Source organism: Cavia porcellus, unplaced genomic scaffold (genome assembly GCF_034190915.1).
Source record: "Cavia porcellus strain 051 isolate PalLab524CR breed Dunkin Hartley unplaced genomic scaffold, mCavPor4.1 scaffold_6, whole genome shotgun sequence".
NCBI classification, from domain to species: domain Eukaryota; kingdom Metazoa; phylum Chordata; class Mammalia; order Rodentia; family Caviidae; genus Cavia; species Cavia porcellus.
This window is the reverse complement of record NW_026947489.1, coordinates 70,614,456-70,633,873: the sequence shown is the minus strand read 5'-3', so window position 1 is coordinate 70,633,873 and position 19,418 is coordinate 70,614,456. Positions and strand designations below refer to the sequence as shown.

Sequence of the window (19,418 nt, the reverse complement as noted above, 5' to 3'; positions counted from 1 at the left end):
GTCGCCTAGCTCCGCCTCCCGCCGCAGTGCCTATCGGGAGGCGGAGCGCAAACGAGGGCGTCGGCCATTTTGTGTCTGCTTCCTGTGGGACACCGTGGTGGCAGTTGTTCGGGAAAGTGAGCGCTCTTCTGCTCGTTTTTCCTGTTTCTTCTCGTCTCTTTTTTACGTTGTCGGTTGGGCGCAGTTATGGGGCGCAAGAAAAAGAAGCAGCTGAAGCCGTGGTGCTGATATCCTTTGTCAGTTTGAAGTGAAGGCCGAGTGGCCGGTGTGCCGGTGGTTGAGGAATTGGGACCTGGAGGCCTGGGGTTTGGCCGATGGCGGCGGGCGTCTGGAGCGAGGCCTCAGGGTGACCGGGGGCCGGGAAGGGATTTGAGGAGGTTTCTCGGAATAAGGGGTCCTAAGGCTAGAGGCTTCGGGTGTTGTGTGGTGGACTCGTGACTCGGAGATCTGTTCGGTGAGACGCGGCCGCCTGGGAGGAAGGAGGCCGGGACCTTCTCCAAGGGCCGCGTCCCGGAGCCCGGTCTGTGTTTCGGTGACGGTTCAACAAAGACACTTCCTCCTCGGGCTGTGTGTTGATTGACTCCCGCGGGGTTGCGGAAGATCTCCGGGAGTCTCGGTTTCAGTCCAGTCGGTGGCTCAGTAGAGGCCCCCGTTAACACAGGATTTGAACCATTTGTCGCCCCCGGGGCTTGGCGAAGATCTAGCTTCTCTGTTGCACTCGGGTGTTTTAGTCTTCGCCAGCCTTTCTCTGCGAGGGTGGAGTTCTATTACCCAATTTTGTAGGACGGGAAAAACATTTATCAGGAAGGAAAACGCGCACAAAAGTGTTCATCTTGTGACATACCTTGTTAAAACCCTAACGTACTTTGTTAAAACTGATTGTATTTACAGGCTTGTGCCTAAAAATCAGTTTGTCGGGGCTGGGGATTTAGCTCAGTGGCATAAGCGCCTTCCTTGCAAGCAGGCAGTCGTGAGTTCGATCCCTGGTATAGATAAAAAAACGACCAAAAAAAAAAAAATCGGTTTGTTACAGAGCCGATGTTTTAAAGTAATAGTTTAGAAATACTTTAAGGTCGGTCACTGATTTTGTAATGTGCTGGTGGGGAAATCGGAGTATAAGGTAAGAATAATCCACTCTGGACTGAGTTCATTACCCAGCATCACTAATACGAAATTGCAAGCAACTTTATTTATTCAAAATGATGTAGATAATTATTCACCACGAAGTTAATTTTTTTGAATTTTTAAAATTTTTTATTTGATTTTTTGAGACAGGGTAGTTCAGACTCACTATGTAGGCCAGGTTGGCCTGGAACTCCGAGATCCTCTTGCCTCAGCCTCCTCAATGCTGGGATTACAGGCCTCCGCTGGACTGAAAGTAATGTTAGAACATAAATTTAAGGGTTTCTTAAGAAGAAAGCTTTTCCATATGCATTTGTATGTGTCAAACTTTGAAAAGGGTTTCATACAACGCTTGTGTTAAGAATTCGTCAGTGTATTGCCAGGGCTGGGGATTTAGTTTAGCGGCATAAGTGCCTGCCTGGCAAGTGCTACGTCACGAGTTCGATCCCTGGTACCAAAAAAAAAAAAAAAAAAAGTATGTTGCCAGAAACTGAGATGTATATATGTGTGTGAGATGAAGCAAGTTGCACTTCCAGGAAATGGAAAATAAGGAACCATTTGGCATATGTCTTTACTAATTGTATAGCAAAGTAGATTGTGAAACATTTGGTTTTAGCTATTGTATTTTAATATTATGTTACTTTTTTAAATAAAAGGTGGGCGGGGTCCTCTTGCTCAGGCTATTTCAAGGTCATAGGCTCAAGCAGTTCTTTTGTCTCAGCTTCCTAACTAGGTGGGACTAGAGGTGCACACTGCTTCCAGGCTGTGCAAATTGTTTTCTTATGGACATTGTCATTGTGCTTCTTTTGAACCTTAACAACTTTGATTAGGTATTGTAATAGAGATTTTGATGATGAGAAGATTCTTATACAGCATCAAAAAGCAAAGCATTTTAAATGCCATATATGCCATAAGAAACTATATACTGGACCTGGTTTAGCTATTCATTGCATGCAGGTAAGGATTCTTTTTTGGGGGGCGGGGCGGGGAGTCTTTTTTAGACAGGATCTTGCTAGGCAGTTCAGGCTGCCTTGGGCTCACTTTGTAGCCCAGGCTGGTCTCGGACTTGCAAACAATTCTCCTGCCTCAGCTTCTCAAGTGCTAGGATTATAGGAATGTGCCACCATGCCCGGCTGCAGGTGAGGATTTTATTTTTGGTATTTTTTTGTTCTTTTGATAATGATATAAAAAAAAATCTTGAATTTGTCTTTGATAATTGTAGTTATTTTGCTTATTGCAGTAGGTAAGATTGCCAGAGTACTTTTAAAAAAATCCAAAGCTGTTTTTTCTGTCACCAATTTTGGTGATGTTGAGGATTGAACCCAGGGCCTCATAGGGTTAAGCACCTTATCTACTACTGAGCTGTATCTCCCAGAACACCCTTACCCTGCTTTGAGACAGTCTCACTAAATAGACTACCCTGGGTTTCATCCTCTTACCTCACCCAGAGTGCTAAGATTAGTGTAGGCAAACATGCAGCTTGATTTAGAATTTTGTTTTGTTTCGCATTTTGTCTTTTTTGAGAGAAGGTCTTTCTGCGCAGTTCAGACTGGTATTGGGATCACTTTATAGCCCAGGCTGGTTTTGAACTTGCAACAGTCTTTTCTGCCTTGGCCTCCCAAGTGCTAGGATTATAGGGTGTATACCATCTTGCCCAGCTGCTGCTTGTTAATTATGGATAATTTTTTTATTCCAAGTTAGATTGACAACAGGTTCAGATCATAAAATGTCTCCTCTGAATATGTAGTGAGAGAAGGTCAACGATTTAATCATGAACAGTCTGGCCATAAGAATTAATCTGTAATTAGCTACCATTACTCACTGCCATTGAAGGATTGATTTGTTACAATCTGTTGCCCAGGGCTAGGCTTATTCCACAGTTCATTCCTTTTACTCCTTTTGAGGTGGCAGTATTGTACGTGATTTAATTTGAGTTTCTTGATTCTTTTTACTACAACATACTGAAATCTTTGATTTTTTTTTTTTTTTTTTTTTTTTTTTGTCTTTCTCCTTTTTACCGGTACCGGGGATCAAACTCACTACTGCCTGCTTGCAAGGCAGGCGCTTATGCTGCTGAGCTAAATCCCCAGCCCCTTGAAATTTTTTTTATAATCTAATGTCACATTCAAACTGAGTTCAGCTTTTGCCAGTGTTAGAGCTGCTTGAATCTAAGTTAGACTTTAGAGAAATGTGAGAGGAGTAAATCCTTATATGTTAGAAACTACTTTGGTGGGAGGCAGAGAGAGAGATACTGGTTTCCCATAAATTTATATGGGAATACGGAATTCACTTAGTGGTAGAGTTTGCCTTATGTGCACGAGACACTTTTTTTTTTTTTTTTTTTTTGTTATGGGGGATTGAACTCATGACCTTACGTTATACCGCTGAGCTACCAGCCCAACACAAGATTCTTGAGTTACATCCTCAGTGCCACAGAAATGAATAAATTTATATAAATTTCTTTCATTTGGTTGTTTTATTGTAATTTTTGTTTGAATATACTGTATGTTAACTAGTGGCTGTTCATGCAGCAACAAGTTTTATGAAGCTATTTAATAATTAAAGTTAAAAATGTGACTTTTCCATAATTTTACTAATCACATTGCCAGTATTTAATATGTACATTTTGCTGATGGATGACTGTTGATACAGTAAATATAGAACATTTGTGTCAATCACAGAAAATGATCCTGGTGTGATGGCATGCCTGTAATTAATCCCAGCACTTGAGACAGTATGGTTGCAAGTTTGAGGCCAGCCTACGCTACAAAGTGATTCAGGGTCAGCCTGAACTTCACAGTGAGACCCTGTCTCAAGAAGATCCACCCCCCGCCCCAGAAAATGTCTATAGAACTGCATTGTGCTAGACGATAGGGTAATCAGCATTGACTAAAATGAGTCTCTGCCCCTGTGAAATTTAAATGTATATTGTGAAGGGAAAAAGCTGTAAATAAAGTTTATCTTAAGGTGACAAGTAGTAGAGAAAACTAAAATAGGTGTTGTATGGAAGGCTGCAGATAGGAAATCTGAGAAGCTGATCTGAAATTGAGAAGAGGCCTGAAGGAGAAAGAACTATTTCTAGGGTGCAATAAATTAAAGGCTCTCACGTGAAGATTTCTCCTGTATTGAAGGAAAGGGCAGTACTGTAACTATTTTAGTTTTATTCAGTTCTGAATGAAATGGATTTGCTTAGCAATGTAACATGGTCTGATACAGTTACGCTTTTTTTGGATCATTCTGGATAGAGGGTTGGATTTAGACTGTAAATTATAGGGAGATTAGTTAAGAGACTTAAGAGTATTCCAGGCAATGAGATATTAATGACAAACCAAAATTTATTGGTAGATTCGATGATTGTGAAGAATTAGTGTCTCAGACTGTTCTAAAAGTGATTTCTAGGAACTGGAGATTTAGCTTAGCAGCGTAAGCACCTGCCTTGCAAGCACATGCTCATGAGTTCGATCCCTAGTAACGAAAAAAAGAAAGAAAAATGATTTTCCATGTACTGTGAAAAGCGGCAGGAAAAATAGAGTTAGTGATGAAAACCACAGGTTAATTTTGTGTTAAATTTGACAAAAGTGTTGTCAAAGTTAGGATTATTGTCATGTCATGTTATATAAGCAGTTGAATACAGTCTGGAATTTGGATAAGGTAGAACTAGAGATACAAATTCAGGGTGAATAAGGATGACTGAAGCCCTAATAATAGAGATATTTACCTTGAGAGTATAATGTAGTCAGGGAAGAGGTACAGGGGCACTCTGTATTGGGCCATTCCCCAACAGTTAGAGGTTGGAAAATTGATTAAAGGGCACCATCCAAGGAGATTGAAAGGAATTGGAAACCAAGAGTCATAGCCTGGAAGTCAGTTGTTTGTGAGGAGTGATGGTTCTGGAGCAGAGGAACTTCAAACTGGGCTATATCCCCAGGCCTTTTACTACTATTTATTTTTGGGACAAAGTTGTACGGACTGGGTTTAAACTTGTGATCCTTTGCCACTGCTTTGCAAAGTGCTAAGGTTACAGGTGTGCGTCGCCACATTTAGCTAAAGGATGAGGGTTTTTTTGGAGACAGGGTCTACTTGTAGTTCAGGCTGGCCTTGAACTCACTTATGTAGTACATACTGGGCAAGAACTTGTAGTGATCTTTCTGTCTCAGCTGCTTGTGTGCCACCACTTTGGACTAAGAATGAGTTAGAGTCAGGTTCTTGGGGTTGGTTTCTGTGTGTGTGGGGGTGTACCTGTTTATGTGCTGGTAATCCGGTAATTGATCAAATTCTGGGTCTTATGTGTGCTACACAAGATTTTTTTCCTACTGAGAAATCTCTAGCCCTGAGAAAGAATTGATCAAAGTCTTGCGGCCATTTAGGATGACGGCTGGTTAAACTGCTTTAAAGAGAAAATAAGAAGTAGCTTCATGCCTGCTGGAAAAGTGCTGTACTACCTAGTTACACTCCCAGCACATTAGCAACATTTGTAATTGACCAGTGCTTTTATTTCACAACCTGTGAGATAGGCTTGACAGTTAAGTTGTAAAAGTACTTCCAGTTTTTTGGGGTTTTTTTTTGTCTTTTTCATTTTTACCGGTGCCAGGGATCAAACTCAAGACTGCCTGCCTGCAAGGCAGGCACTTATGCTGCTGAGCTAAATCCCCAGCCCCAGTACTTCCAGTTTTATAGAAGAGAAATTTAAGGCATTAGGTGGTTGGCAACTGGTTTGTTTCAATGCTTGCTTCTGTCTTTTTACAGAGATCAGATAACTTAGTTAAGAGAAATCTATTCTGGCTGTACTGAAATGGAGGATTCTTAAGAAGATCCATTATTTTTCTTCCCAGCAGCTGACCAACTAATCTTTTGTTGTCATTCATTTATTTGAAAACGGGGTTTCACTATTTAATGCAGGCTTACCTTGAATGTACTGTGTAGCCTAGATTGGCCTTAACCTTATTGCTTCATTACATTTATCAAGAATAGCAAGAAAGGGGCTTGGGATTTAGTTCAGCGGCATAAGTACCTGCCCTGCAAGCAGGTAGTTGGGAGTTCGATCCCCGGTACCGGAAAAAAAGAGAAAAGAAAGAATAGCAAGAAAAACCACATGTGGTGGTTCTCAATGAAAATCCAGCTGCTTCAGAGGCTGGCATAGGAGAATGTGCAGGTTCAGGCCTGGCCAATTTAGCCAGATCCTTTGTGAAGATTTAAAAAAAAAGAAAAAGGCTGATAATGTACCTTAGTGTTCCCTGAATTTAATGTTCAGTATTTCAAAAAATACGAAAGCGTTTTAAAGAAGGAAAAAGTAAATACTGTAGCCACTGAACTGCATCCCTTGCTGAAAACATGGTCTTGGCCAGGCATGGTGATGCACACCTATAATCCCAGCATTTGGGAGGCTGAAATAGGAAGATGGTTGCAAGTTTAAGATCAACCTGGGCTACAAAGTGAGCTCAAGGCCAGCTTGAACCTCATAATGAGACCTTGTCTCAAAACAAAAAATCCCATGGTCTTACATTAAGATTACGGGAGAGTAATCCTAATCTTTATTCAGACTTGAAACCTGTCTGATTTGGGTAGGATGACTTGTTTATTGATAATTCAAACAGTTAAGACTGCAGATTAAGGCTTTTGAGACCATACTCTGTTAGATATTCTGGTAGGTGTTTTTTTGTTATTTAGATACCACTTAATCCTAACAATAACCCAAGAAGTTAGCCAGTGTGAAGGTGGAGTAACTGCTTTGGAGGTCAAGTGACTTGCTCAGTATCATAAAGCCATGAAGTGGCAAAACAAGGGATTGAATCCAGTTAGTCTCACTATAGATCCATTCATTAACCATTTTACTGTTTGAGTAATTTGAAATTACTTACAAACAAGTTTGAAACATTTTTGTTCATCTAATGGAAGCTTTGCTTTTTAATTTTAGGTACATAAAGAGACAATAGATGCTGTACCAAATGCAATACCTGGGAGAACAGACATAGAATTGGAAATATATGGAATGGAAGGCATTCCAGAAAAAGACATGGATGAAAGACGGCGACTTCTTGAACAGAAAACGCAAGGTAAATTCTTAAGGTATATTTTTGTAAAAATGCAGCATCCCTTTGTTAAAGGCATTACTATCACCAAGTACAAATTTAGTAGTAGATGATAAATTTCAAAATTCTAACTTTTGGGCCCGGGGATTTACCTCAGAAGCACCTGCCTGGCAAAGCGCTAGGTCATGAGTTCGATCCTTGGCACCTAAAAAAAAGAGAGAGACAAAATTCTAACTTTTATTTTACTAATTTTTAAGGCAAGGTTTCACTATATGGTTCAGATTGATCTAGAATTCACTTTTTATCCCAGGCTGGCCTCAAACTTGTGGAGATCCTCCAGTCTCAGCCTCTTGAGTGCTGGAATTACAGGCATGTGCGACCATGCCTGGCATCTATGGAAATACTAACTAAAACTTTTTCTTAGCAGAAAGTCAAAAAAAGAAGCAACAAGATGATTCTGATGAATATGATGATGATGACTCTGCAGCCTCAACTTCATTTCAGCCACAACCTGTTCAACCTCAGCAAGGTTATATCCCCCCAATAGCACAGCCAGGACTGCCCCCTGTACCTGGAGCACCAGGAATGCCTCCAGGTAGCATGTTTCTTAAAGTTGAATATTCTTAGGATTTTGTTGATAAGGTATAGAAGTATTACCTACTTTCAACTCCTTAATTTTTTGTTGTTGTTGAATTCTTGTTTGTAGGCATACCTCCCTTAATGCCAGGTGTTCCTCCTCTGATGCCAGGAATGCCACCAGTCATGCCAGGAATGCCACCTGGGTAAGAAAGCTTTTATCCCCGGTACCGATAAAAAGAAAAAAGACAAAAAAAAAAAAAAAAAGAAGAAGAAAGAAAGAAAGCTTTCATTTGGTTTGTGTTTAGTAATGATCTTTTTCAACTTGGGTATTGTAAGAATTGAATATGACTGCATTTTTTGCTTCTAGAAGATACGGGCTGTGTCTTAAGTCTTAGCCTTGTGTGGTAAGGGGTCAGTCAATACATTTATGATATAAATTTGCCACTGCAGGAGTTTGGGTTTTAGTGTGTACATAGGCAGCCGTCTGCTTCAATTGCATTTACTATATTTAAATAGTTGGTTTAAACTATTGTAGGTTACAGTTTCTAAAGATGCAGACTATCTGTGACACTCTGTAGTTATGACAGGAAGGAAACTGTAAATAATTGTCAAAGCATCAAAAACTAAAGTGAATCCGAGGTGCTCATGGCCGTCACTTTTACTTAGATATTGTTGGATATGAGAGGTATACAATACACTTTCCCACTGTATTTTGAAAATCACAGTTAGATTTTGATTTTGTCATACATTTTCACAGATTGCATCATCAGAGAAAATACACCCAGTCATTTTGCGGTGAAAACATGTAAGCATTTCATTCATAATGTAATTCAGGAGGTATAATCATAATGTCATTTTTTTGTGTGTGTTTAATGATATCTATTCAGTTGACTTTTTATCTTTCTCACTAAAACTTCTAAAAGTTTCAAGCTGAAATAGGTCTCTTAAAGGATGAAATTAAAATGTGAGGAAATAGACCATTAAACATTTTGGAAGTGTGCAGCTATTTTCTCCACACTGCTGAAAGTAATGGGACTTGATAGTAAGACTTAATACTTAAAGAAAAAATATATATTCTTTTGGAATACATATTTTGTTACTGAATGTAAATGATTTTTTTTTTTTCTGTTTAGAACTTAGAGGTTAAACTTCAAATAAACTTCAAATAAAAAGTCCTAAAGGGAGTTGACAGTTGAGGGACCAGGGTTTAATTCTTGACAACAAATGCAAAAATGTCCTGTATTGAGTCGAGACACTTGGTTTTTGGGTTTTTTTGGTTTTCCTCCTCCTTTTGGTATCAGGAATCACTGAACTCATGACTTGTACTTGTTAGGCAGGCGCTGTGCCACTGAGCTATGTCCCAGTGAGAGACTTTGTTTTATGAGTGTTTTCTTGTTTTGGTTTGGTTTTTGGAGACATAGTCTCCCTGTGCAGCTCAGGCTGGCCTTTGAACATTATGCAGCCAAGGCTGACCTCAATACTGCTGTGCTCCTGTCTCAGGCTCCCAAGTGCTGGGTTTTCAGGTGTGGCCACTGGCTCACGGCTTGTTTTTTAGTTAATTGGACACTGGGTAAAGGTGGGCTATTTTTAGGGGGGAGAAAAGCAAATATGGGCTTTAAACAGTAACGAAGTATTACGTAGCTATTCAAAATAAGAAAGGCAATCTGACTCCAGTTTTGATCATTAATTTTGGTTGTAGTGTTACTTGCTCCTCCAAAACAAAAGTTCTTCACAGTGTAAAATATATCCAGTATTTTGCTTTTGGAAAAACTCGAAAACTCTTAAGAAATTTTTTTTTCTGTTTAATGTATACTGTGTCAGTATTTTCCAGGCAGGACAAAGGGTGATTTTTGCTTCCCAATTACATACATTTTAAATAAAGCCTTCTGTACACATTAGGGTAATATTTCTCAGTGATTTTTTCTTTTGTCAACTAAGATTGATTTTTCTCCCCTCTTACTGGTAGAGTTTCCTGGGTTTTTCAGAGGATGGATTTTGATAGGATTATTGTAGTATATGTGGTGGGTTGCTTTGATTGATTTCAGTATTAAAAGTCAAGTCTTTTATCTAGTATTGTTTCAATCTTTAGCCAGAATATTTTCTTATAATTTATACTGTTAACTTTTGTTTCTTGAAATTTGCTTTCTAATAGAATGATGCCGATGGGTGGAATGATGCCACCTGGACCAGGAATACCACCTCTCATGCCTGGCATGCCACCAGGTATAACATGTTAAATAATTTCCTTCTTATGGCTGGATACAGTGATACATGCCTGTGATCCCAGCTATTACAAAGGCAGGAGGATCTTCAGTTGAAGACTGTCCGGGGTATTTTATTGCAATTTAGTGTGAATCTGTCTCAATGTGAAGGTCCTGGATTCAGTTTCCTAGTACTGAAAAATAGTAAAATTAATGTGAGAAATGTTAAGGTAGGGCCCTCCCGTGTGTGTGTGTGTGTGTGTGTGTGTGTGTGTGTGTGTGTGTGTGTGTGTTTGTCTTTTTCTTTTTTTTATCGGTACCAGGGATTGAACTCATGACCACACACTTGCGAGGCAGCCGCTTATGCCGCTGAGCTAAATCCCCAGGCCCCCCCCCCCACTTTTTTTAAAATACTGAAAAAAAAGGATGGTCTGGTGGTGCACGCCTGTAAGCCCAGCAGAAGGCTGAGGCAAGAGTGTTGCAAATTCAAGGCTAGCCTGAACTATATACTGAATCCCTGTCTCAAAAAGACAAAAGTCAAGGGAGTTAATTAGTCTCAAAACCTATGCAATGATAATGTACTTCAAAGAGTGTGTTTTAGGGGGCTGGGGATTTAGCTCAGCGGCATAAGCGCCTGCCTTGCAAGCAGACAGTCGTGAGTTCAGTCCCCGATACCGATAAAAAGGAAAAAGACCAAAAAAAAAAAGTGTGTTTTACACTTGAGATCCAGTAAATTTTTGAAGCGTCAGGATTGACTTATCTCAAAAACGGTTGATTTATATGAGTTGGTGATAAGAACCCATGTGTTGTGTTGTGTTTTTTGAGGCACAGTCTCACTGTGTAGTGTAGGCTGGCTTGAACTCACTATGGAGCCCCTGCTGGCTTTGAATTTCTGCTTCAGCCTCCTAAATGCTTAGATTATAGCGTGTGCCATTATTCTGGACTGTTCTTGACATGATAGCTTAATAAAGTAGGCATAGTATGGGGAAAGGGATTTGTTAAACCAACTAAGTGTGGTAGATAAGATGCATGGTTAATTGCTTTGCCTTTTGTGCTAGTGTATACTCAGTTTGCAATCCATAGCATATTTAAAAGTATTTGTCATAGTTAATATGAAAGGAAACAGTAAAAAGTAATAGCGAACTTAGAATTATTGCTGTAAAGCCATTAACTTACAACATTTAAGACTGGACATTGTGCTGTAAGATGTGTAGGCATTTAAAATAGTAAAAGATAATCAGTGTTTACTTGATAACAGTACAAGTTAATGAGAAATTTTGAAAAATGAAAGTGAATTTTAGAATAATTTGTTTAAAATAGTCAAAGGAATAACTCATTCTGTAGTTTAAGAAATTGACCAGATGGATATGACTAGTAGGCGTAATTACTATTTTGCCTATATATAAGGTCTACAGAAGAAAATTTTGAAGTGCTAATGAAGGGAACATTTGAGATTAACTTGTTGCAAGAAACAAGTGCCCAAGTTCTTCAATAGTTGTCAGTATTAAAGCATTCTATTCTGAACTAAATGTTTCATTGAGTTGTTCCCTCTGACATTTCTTCTGCAGGCATGCCTCCTCCTGTTCCACGTCCTGGAATTCCTCCAATGACTCAGGCACAGGCTGTTTCAGCACCAGGTATTCTTAATAGACCACCTGCACCAACTGCAACAGTACCTGCTCCACAGCCTCCAGTTACTAAGCCTCTTTTCCCCAGTGCAGGACAGGTAAGATGAAATGGCTGAAAAGAAGTGTACTAAAATTTAAAGATTGAGTGTAGTTGTTTTATAGAAATCTTTAAAATCACCTTGGGTCAGAATTTCTTTAAATAAAACAAGTGTTTATATATTTTAATTCCCTCTACTGGTGAAAGATTAAATGGAGTCAAAGCTAGTATTTTTTATATAGCTCTAGATTCTTTATCTTTGTATTTAGTTAGAAATAAAAATTGAATTTCTGGTGATGTAAACACAGGGTGATGTTTATAGGTCCTCCTTTCCTATTGAAATAGGAACGTGGGCTAAGGCTAGAGGCCAAGTTGAAAGTTCCTAAGACCTTAGCATGTCACCTGTCGGCTGTAGTCTAGAACCCATGATAGATTACAATGCTGTACTCTTTGATTGTTTAATGGCTTTTGATCTAGTCATATTTTTTTCTAGTGGTCTTCAAAGATTTCAAAACTTAAGTAGAAGTGCTTCTGTTATGCATAGCATGTACTCCCCCCCCCCAAGAATTATGTAGATGGATGGATTTATCGTGTGTGTGTGTGTGTGTGTGTGTGTGTGTGTGTGTGTGTGTGTGTGTGTTTTAATTTCCTTTTTGGATTGTTCCTTGTCTTTCTGCTTGGAGGTGATAAATTAAAAACATTACCTTGGGCCAGGGATACAGCTCAGTGGCACAGTGCCTGCCTGGCAAGTTCAAGATCATGAGTTCAATCCCTGGTACCCCCCACTCCCCCAAATTACCTTTAATTGCCTTTTAAGCATATTAAATTTTTGTGGGTAGAGATTTTGTTAATTACAAATGTTAATTTTTTGTGTATTTGGCTGGGACTGAGGATTGATCTCAGGGCCTTGTGCATGTTAGGCAAGACATGCTAAACTTTCAGCTAAAATTTTTTTGTAGAGTCAATGAAATAGAATTGAAATGTTAATATTAAAGCATTCTTAGTTTGAGGTATTGAAATATCACAGTGCAAAACATAGTGGCTTTTAAAAAAGAAACTATGTTAACTAGGTTTATTGATACAGAATTTTAAGATTTTTTTGAGGCTCATACTTTCACTTTGTTTATTGTAAATGCATTAACTGCCTGCCTCTTAAAATGACATTTGACTGCGTTAAATTTTGCATTTACAAAGATCCAGTCTATACTAAAAAGTGCCACATGGCTTATTTTCACCCATTTGTTTGGAGACTTTTCATTGTTTCCTTTCTTTTATGCTACAGATGGGGACACCTGTAACAAGCTCAAGTACAGCTTCATCCAATTCAGAAAGTCTGTCTGCATCTTCTAAAGCTCTGTTTCCTAGCACAGCACAAGTACGCAGGAAGTTGCAGTTTAAAGTTGTTAAAATGGCTTTATAAATTAACCCTTTGGACCCTACATAAAAATTAAATCTTTTCTTCAAAATATGTAATTTTCTTAAAAATCAATGGTATTCATTAGAAATCAAATTGTGTATGAAATTTGAATTCATATTGAAAAAACAGCACCCATACTTCTTTGGTTCTAAAGGGTTAAAAGCATGTAAGCAGTAAATGCTTTATAGTATCCAATGGTTAAGCCAATTTTGATTCATGGTGTTTAATGCATCGTATTCAGTGTAAGGAAATTTAGTTCTGTGCATTTGGCTCTAAAGTTGACCTAATCAATATTTTAGATGTTTGCTATTATGAAAGTAACACATTTGTTACGGGTAACTTTATTTGAAAGAGCCTGCTAAGTTAATCCTTTTGTCCATAATCATTTAGCCACTGCTAATTTGGAGGGTTCATATAAAGAATACTTTTACCAAAAAAGTCTTAAAGACCTATCTTTAATATGTTGCCATCGGCACTAATTTTCATAATAAATTAAGTGGAGTTTATCCAAATCCTCGTGTTTTATAGTTTCTAACTTTTTTTTAGTTGCTTTTTAGATTAATTACTTTAAGCAACTATATAGATGAGTAGAAATAGATCGCATTAGATTGTGGTATGCTGTATTTTAGCAATCTGGAATAGTTTACAAACCATGACATTTAAGTTTTGGGTGAGGTGATAAAAGACATCTAAAAGGTTACATAAGTTTTGTTTTCTTTAGTATGATGTGACTTTAATGCAGCATCTTTGATATTCCTAAGGGTTATTTTGTATGGAGCATTTTTCATCTTTAATTTTATGTAAAGTTTGGTCCTTTACTACATTTGATGTCTTTTTTAAGTTAATTTGTTCATAAACTCAACTTTGGGTTTTGCGATTTCATTGATGAAATACCATGTTTTACAGGCTCAGGCAGCTGTTCAAGGACCTGTTGGTACAGATTTCAAGCCTTTAAATAGTACTCCTGCCACAACTACAGAACCCCCAAAACCTACATTCCCTGCTTATACACAGTCTACAGCTTCAACCACTAGTACTACCAATAGTACTGCAGCAAAACCAGCAGCTTCAATAACAAGTAAGCCTGCTACACTTACAACCACCAGTGCAACCAGTAAGTTGATCCATCCAGATGAGGATATATCACTGGTAAGTTGTTTTCAGTTTTATACTAGGAGCATTTGGGGAAAAAAAACTGTAGTAGTACCTTGTCCATTTGAAAATTGTTAGTTTGTACTGAGATGGTTTTAATGATTTAATACTTCCCAAATAGTTTTTATCATTCTGATTTTTAATAAATGATAATAAAATAATTATGAGTAAAAATAATAAAGTAGATGTTTATTATATTTTTGTCTTAGATGCTTTTCTTCTCTTATTTCTAATAGAAGATAGTAAGTTTAGTTCTCTCAAAATCATTTTTAGATGGGCCTGGTGGCACATACCTATTATCTCAACACTGGGTAAGGAAGTAGAAGAAAGCAGCAGGGACAAAGGAGACAACTGAGGCAGGAGTTTGAAGCCAGCCTGAACTACGTAGTGAGACTGTCTCAGAAAACCATAAAAGTTTTTTTGTTGTTGTTGTTTTAGTATTTGCAGTAATATGCATATATTGATTAAAGAAACCTGTGGGTCCCTTGAAGACCCTGTGAAGGAATTTATTTTGATAAAGTTAATACCTAGTTTGATAATAATGTTGTGTACAGCTTATTGTTGAAGTAGAAATTCCGGTAAAGTTGTTAGGTTTATTTGAAGTATTATCAGAAGTGATACTGTAGCTATAGTATAGATGGCACTGATTGACAATATTGCACACCTATAATCTTAGCACTCAGGAGGACCACTTCAAGGTTAAGGTGTGCCTAAAGTAGATACTTCCAAGGCCAGCTTGAACTGTCCGTAGTGAGGTTCAGCAAACATAACAAGGATTTTTTTCTTTTCTTTTCTTTTCTTTTTTTTTTTGGTACCGGGAATTGAGCTCATGACTTCCCACTTGCCAGGTAGGCACTTGTGCTGCTGAGCTATATCCCCGGCCCAAACAAGGATTTTCTTAAGGAGTAGTTGCACTGATTTTACGGAGGAAGACTAATTTAGTTGAGAAACGTAAATTTTTTAAGTTACTCTATAAATTATATTTCAGGTTCTTGCCTTTATGCTTAATTAACCTTCCTGCATTCATGTATTTAATGTTTTGTATTTACTTTTATTTGTAGGAAGAGAGAAGGGCACAGTTACCCAAATACCAACGTAATCTTCCTCGACCAGGACAGGCCCCAATCGGTAACCCACCAGTTGGACCCATTGGAGGTATGATGCCACCACAGCCAGGCATCCCACAGCAGCAAGGAATGAGGCCTCCAATGCCACCTCATGGTATTCCTCTTTTTTGTGTTTAGTGGACTTTTGGGGATATATATAGAAAGTTAAATTTATCTGAAAAGTACATTGCAGTTACAATTACAGTTCATATACCAACTCATTGTATTTTTTTGTGTTTGAAATATGTTTTTTAGGTCAGTATGGTGGTCATCATCAAGGCATGCCAGGTTATCTTCCTAGTGCTATGCCACCATATGGGCAGGGACCGCCGATGGTGCCCCCTTACCAAGGTGGGCCTCCTCGACCTCCAATGGGAATGAGACCTCCTGTAATGTCGCAAGGTGGCCGTTACTGATCTTGCTTCATCCAGTCTAATAGGTTTGGAGATTAAACCTTTTCTCAACTTGTGCTGTTTATATAGCCAAGCTTCCGTCAATAAGGCTTCATTGTGACTTTAACAAACATTATCTTCCCACATACCAGGAACTATTGGACATTTATTTTACATGGGAAAAAATTTATTTGGAATAATAAAAGCAGGAGTTTTTCCTGAAGTTGCAATTTATACTGTATGGCTTCTTTTTCATGTTTCATCTAGGTTTTTAGAAGTGAAGTATAGTAAATTTGGTTCGTTAAATTGTGAAGGCGCTGGAATTACATGAACATACCACCTTAATAAAGGCAAGTTCTGTAAGCTTACATTGCTATTTGTAAAGTTATGCCTTCATAGCATTTCAGATGCTGTTGGACTTCACGTCCCCAACCTAGCTTGGTGAGGGCTGTAACTATTTCCAAGTAACCTGTACATTGGAAATCTGAATGTGTAACAATATTTAATGTATTTAGAGTTCCTCATGTTGCAGGGTTTAAGAAATCTGACCCAACAAGGTCATGTGACTTTTTTCTGTACTGTTAAACTTCATTGTAATAAAATGAGAGAAAAATTTATGCCTTTTTATTGATAACCCAGCTGTGGACCACTGCCTGAAAGGTTTGTACACATGCATGCCATAGTAGATGTCCACAAAATAAAAATCCTAGTTACCAATGCAGTTTTGATAAATCATTGGATTCTGTCTTTGAATGGTAGATTGTTTCTTAGCTGCATGTTTTAAACAGAGCTGTATATATAGAATTATGTGTTAATACTTAAGTTAAAAAAGAACTTAGATACATGTGAATCATTACTTGATGATATGAAATCTTTTATTGTGTCACATTTTTACACCCTTTGGTATCCTCAGATGGCATAGAATTTAAAATGTAAATGCTAAATATTCCTTCCTTCCTGCTGAGATGTTTAGAACCTAGTGCCAGACCCATTCATTTCCTTCCAATTATTTTTGAAACTTAAGTACTGCATGGACCTCAGAAGCTTTTTGGGTGCAAAATTCTAGAAGCTTAGGTGCATGCAGTAATAGTTTCTTGTACTAGTAGTAGTTGGTATATGTTCTATGTATATTGAGGAGATAAAGGTGACTTGTGAGGGCGGTTTGATGGCTAACAGGTACATTGGCAACTTTTATTAACATTTATTTGAAGGTTACATTGTTCATTCCATTAGATGGATACTTTCTGTTATGAAGCCCAGCTTTACTGGTAAATTTTTCATCCTTTGAAATTTTTTTGGATTTGGGTTTTTTTTTTAGGTTTTTTTTTTTTTTGGTGCTAGGTGTCAAACTCAGGACCTTGCCTTACCAGGCAGGCGCTTGTGCTGCTAAACTATATTCCTGACCTTGAAAATTTTGAGTACTACTATGTTCCTTTAGAGAACTTCTCTGTAGAAATGACTGCTTTTGCAAGTCTCCTATAATACCAGTTGTTGGTCTATTTGGGGGCATGACTTTAAGAAAACGGTAACATTTTAATAATCTACATGAAGGTTTTGATTAAAAGTGCAAACTGAAATTTTAATGATTTTTTTGAAGTTTAAATGTAAAACTTTAACTTTCAGGGAATTACATTGAAGAAATACTACAAGACTTTGTATTTAACTTTGCTCCGCTGGTTTTATAGTAGCTCTTGTGCTATGATACCATTGACATACAAAATACTCCAGCTTGAAAAGAAAACATACATACCAAATATTTCCTTGTGCAAGCATCTAAATCTCAGATCCTTCTTTCACTGATTGTGCCTGCTTAACTGACTTGTTTGGAATATGCACATACTTAGATGTAGCAGCATACTTTGTGTAATGCAAGAAAAACAAAACCTTCTATTGAAAGTTTAAGGAGGCTGAGTCAAAAGCCAGCCTGGGCTACATGACAGACCCTGTTTCAAAGAAACACACTTAAAAAGAGAAGGTAATTAATATTTAAGGTTAAGATGTCAAAGTTTAATTCAGAATGATAAAATAGGAAATATTCTCCCCTACAAGCTATCTCAGAAATTTCATGTCTTAGAAGCAAAATGCGGAAGTTGATAGATACGATTCAAAAAAAAAAAATCATGTGGAGCTTTATTTGCATTTTATGCAAAGAAGGCCAGTGTTTTATGAATGTTTATTGCCCTCTGAGATTTGAAAGAAAATAACTTTAGTAAGTAATGAGATTCTTATTTAAAATGTTATACATGGTATGTGATCTTTCTTGTGTTTTTAGCTACTTAGCTCAGAGGTGGTGCCCAGATAGTATACTTTGTTTTTTTTTTTTCCCACTTAGTATACTTAAACCATCAATTTTGCGTGCACCCAAGGATAATTAAGCTTCTAGAAAATAACCTTTTACCTAAGTGCTTCTGGGGTCTGTAATGTGATTGGGAGTGGATAAAATTGTTTGAGTAACTCTTCTACTTTGGCTTATGCTTCCTAGGTAATATGCGAAGTTCAGTCAAAGTGAATTGCAGTTGACCTCACACAAAACTACTTTTGGGATTTGATATATTCAGGCAGGTACTTGGGATGACATAATTAAGGAAGTTGTAAGATTAATAGGGCTGGTGGTTTTGGCTATGCCTTCTGTCCACTCCTGTTAGCCATATTTAAAAAGCAGAAACAACTTAAACATTTTATCTGGCACTAGTTTCTATAAAAGATTTTACTACTAGTGATAATAACGAGACCTGCAGATGAGGTTCAGCTTTCCAGTGGGTGCTATAATTATGATTTGAATACATTGTGTATTAATAATTTCTCACACATTTGCTGTTAGATGTGGGGAAAATACCTATTCCATTGATCAAGTTATGTAATGAACTTAACTCAGTTTAATTAAATTTATTTAGGGGGAAATTTCCCCCAAAATCAGCAGTGGGCTTCAGGTGAAATTGTAGTAGACAAAAGGAACTGCTCTTTTTCCTTTGTTTGCTTGATCATTGGGATTTAAAAAAATTAATGCATGTCTTTTAAATTAATTGGGTAATGTTTTTCTAAAATTAAAATTTTTTTCTTCCTATAGCCCTGCCATAGGACAGGCTGAGGCTGAGTCTCAGTGTTGCCCTGTTCAGTCTGAGGCAAGTGGGATTTATTTTATTCCTTATAGGGGCTTTCACAGCTTTATGGCTGTTGGATATTTATGTCCCCAAACTTGCAGCAAGTTTGGTGAAGGCCCCTAAATTTAATTAAATTTAGGATTTTTATATTCTTTTGGCAGAGAAGGCTCTATATTAATATTCACGTTTGACTGTGGTGTTAAACATTTAAAGAAATAACTTTAATAACTTCAGTAAAGGCTCATTTTACTGTATTGAACTTTAGTATAATTTGATATTCTTGATTTGGAGGCAAATAAATGTTCAAATTTTTACTTTTCTAGGAAAATCGTCCTAGTTATTTTCTCCTGAAACTTAAATTTAACCTTAAGGATAAGTAATTACTGGAAATGAGATAGGTACTGAAATCTGTATTCTTACTCTTGATTTTATGCTTTGAACATCGAGGTTGAAAGGTCATCTGGAAAAGCTTGTGATTTTTAATATTTTCAAACATCCTCACCACATTAGAGCAAATGTTAATGTAGAGCCCTATGAAGAATGGGAAGATGATATCTATGTGTACTTGTGTGGTTTGGATGGGTATAGACTACATACCTGTTAAAAGGGTGGTATGTGTTTGGCAGATCTGTCAACATGAATAGATCACTAAAT

At 37.6% G+C, this 19,418-nt stretch overlaps 1 protein-coding gene across 7 annotated transcripts; it reads left to right on the top strand.

The window, feature by feature from the left end:
• Positions 1-41: 41 nt before the first annotated feature.
• Positions 42-16,384, top strand: Znf207 (zinc finger protein 207). Of its 7 annotated transcripts, none has more exons than XM_013152169.3 (12): positions 42-227; positions 1,953-2,079; positions 7,037-7,175; positions 7,579-7,746; positions 7,858-7,933; positions 8,488-8,535; positions 9,883-9,953; positions 11,500-11,657; positions 12,879-12,971; positions 13,920-14,162; positions 15,227-15,386; positions 15,527-16,384. In XM_013152169.3, the coding sequence occupies exons 1-12, from the start codon at positions 187-189 to the stop codon at positions 15,685-15,687; spliced, it is 1,485 nt and encodes a 494-aa protein (XP_013007623.1). In that variant the 5' UTR covers positions 42-186; the 3' UTR covers positions 15,688-16,384. The 7 variants fall into 7 exon arrangements, with proteins under 7 accessions (XP_013007623.1, XP_013007622.1, XP_013007625.1 ...); XM_013152168.3 differs by having other exon boundaries at positions 7,576-7,746; XM_013152171.3 differs by lacking the exon at positions 8,488-8,535.
• Positions 16,385-19,418: the final 3,034 nt, after the last annotated feature.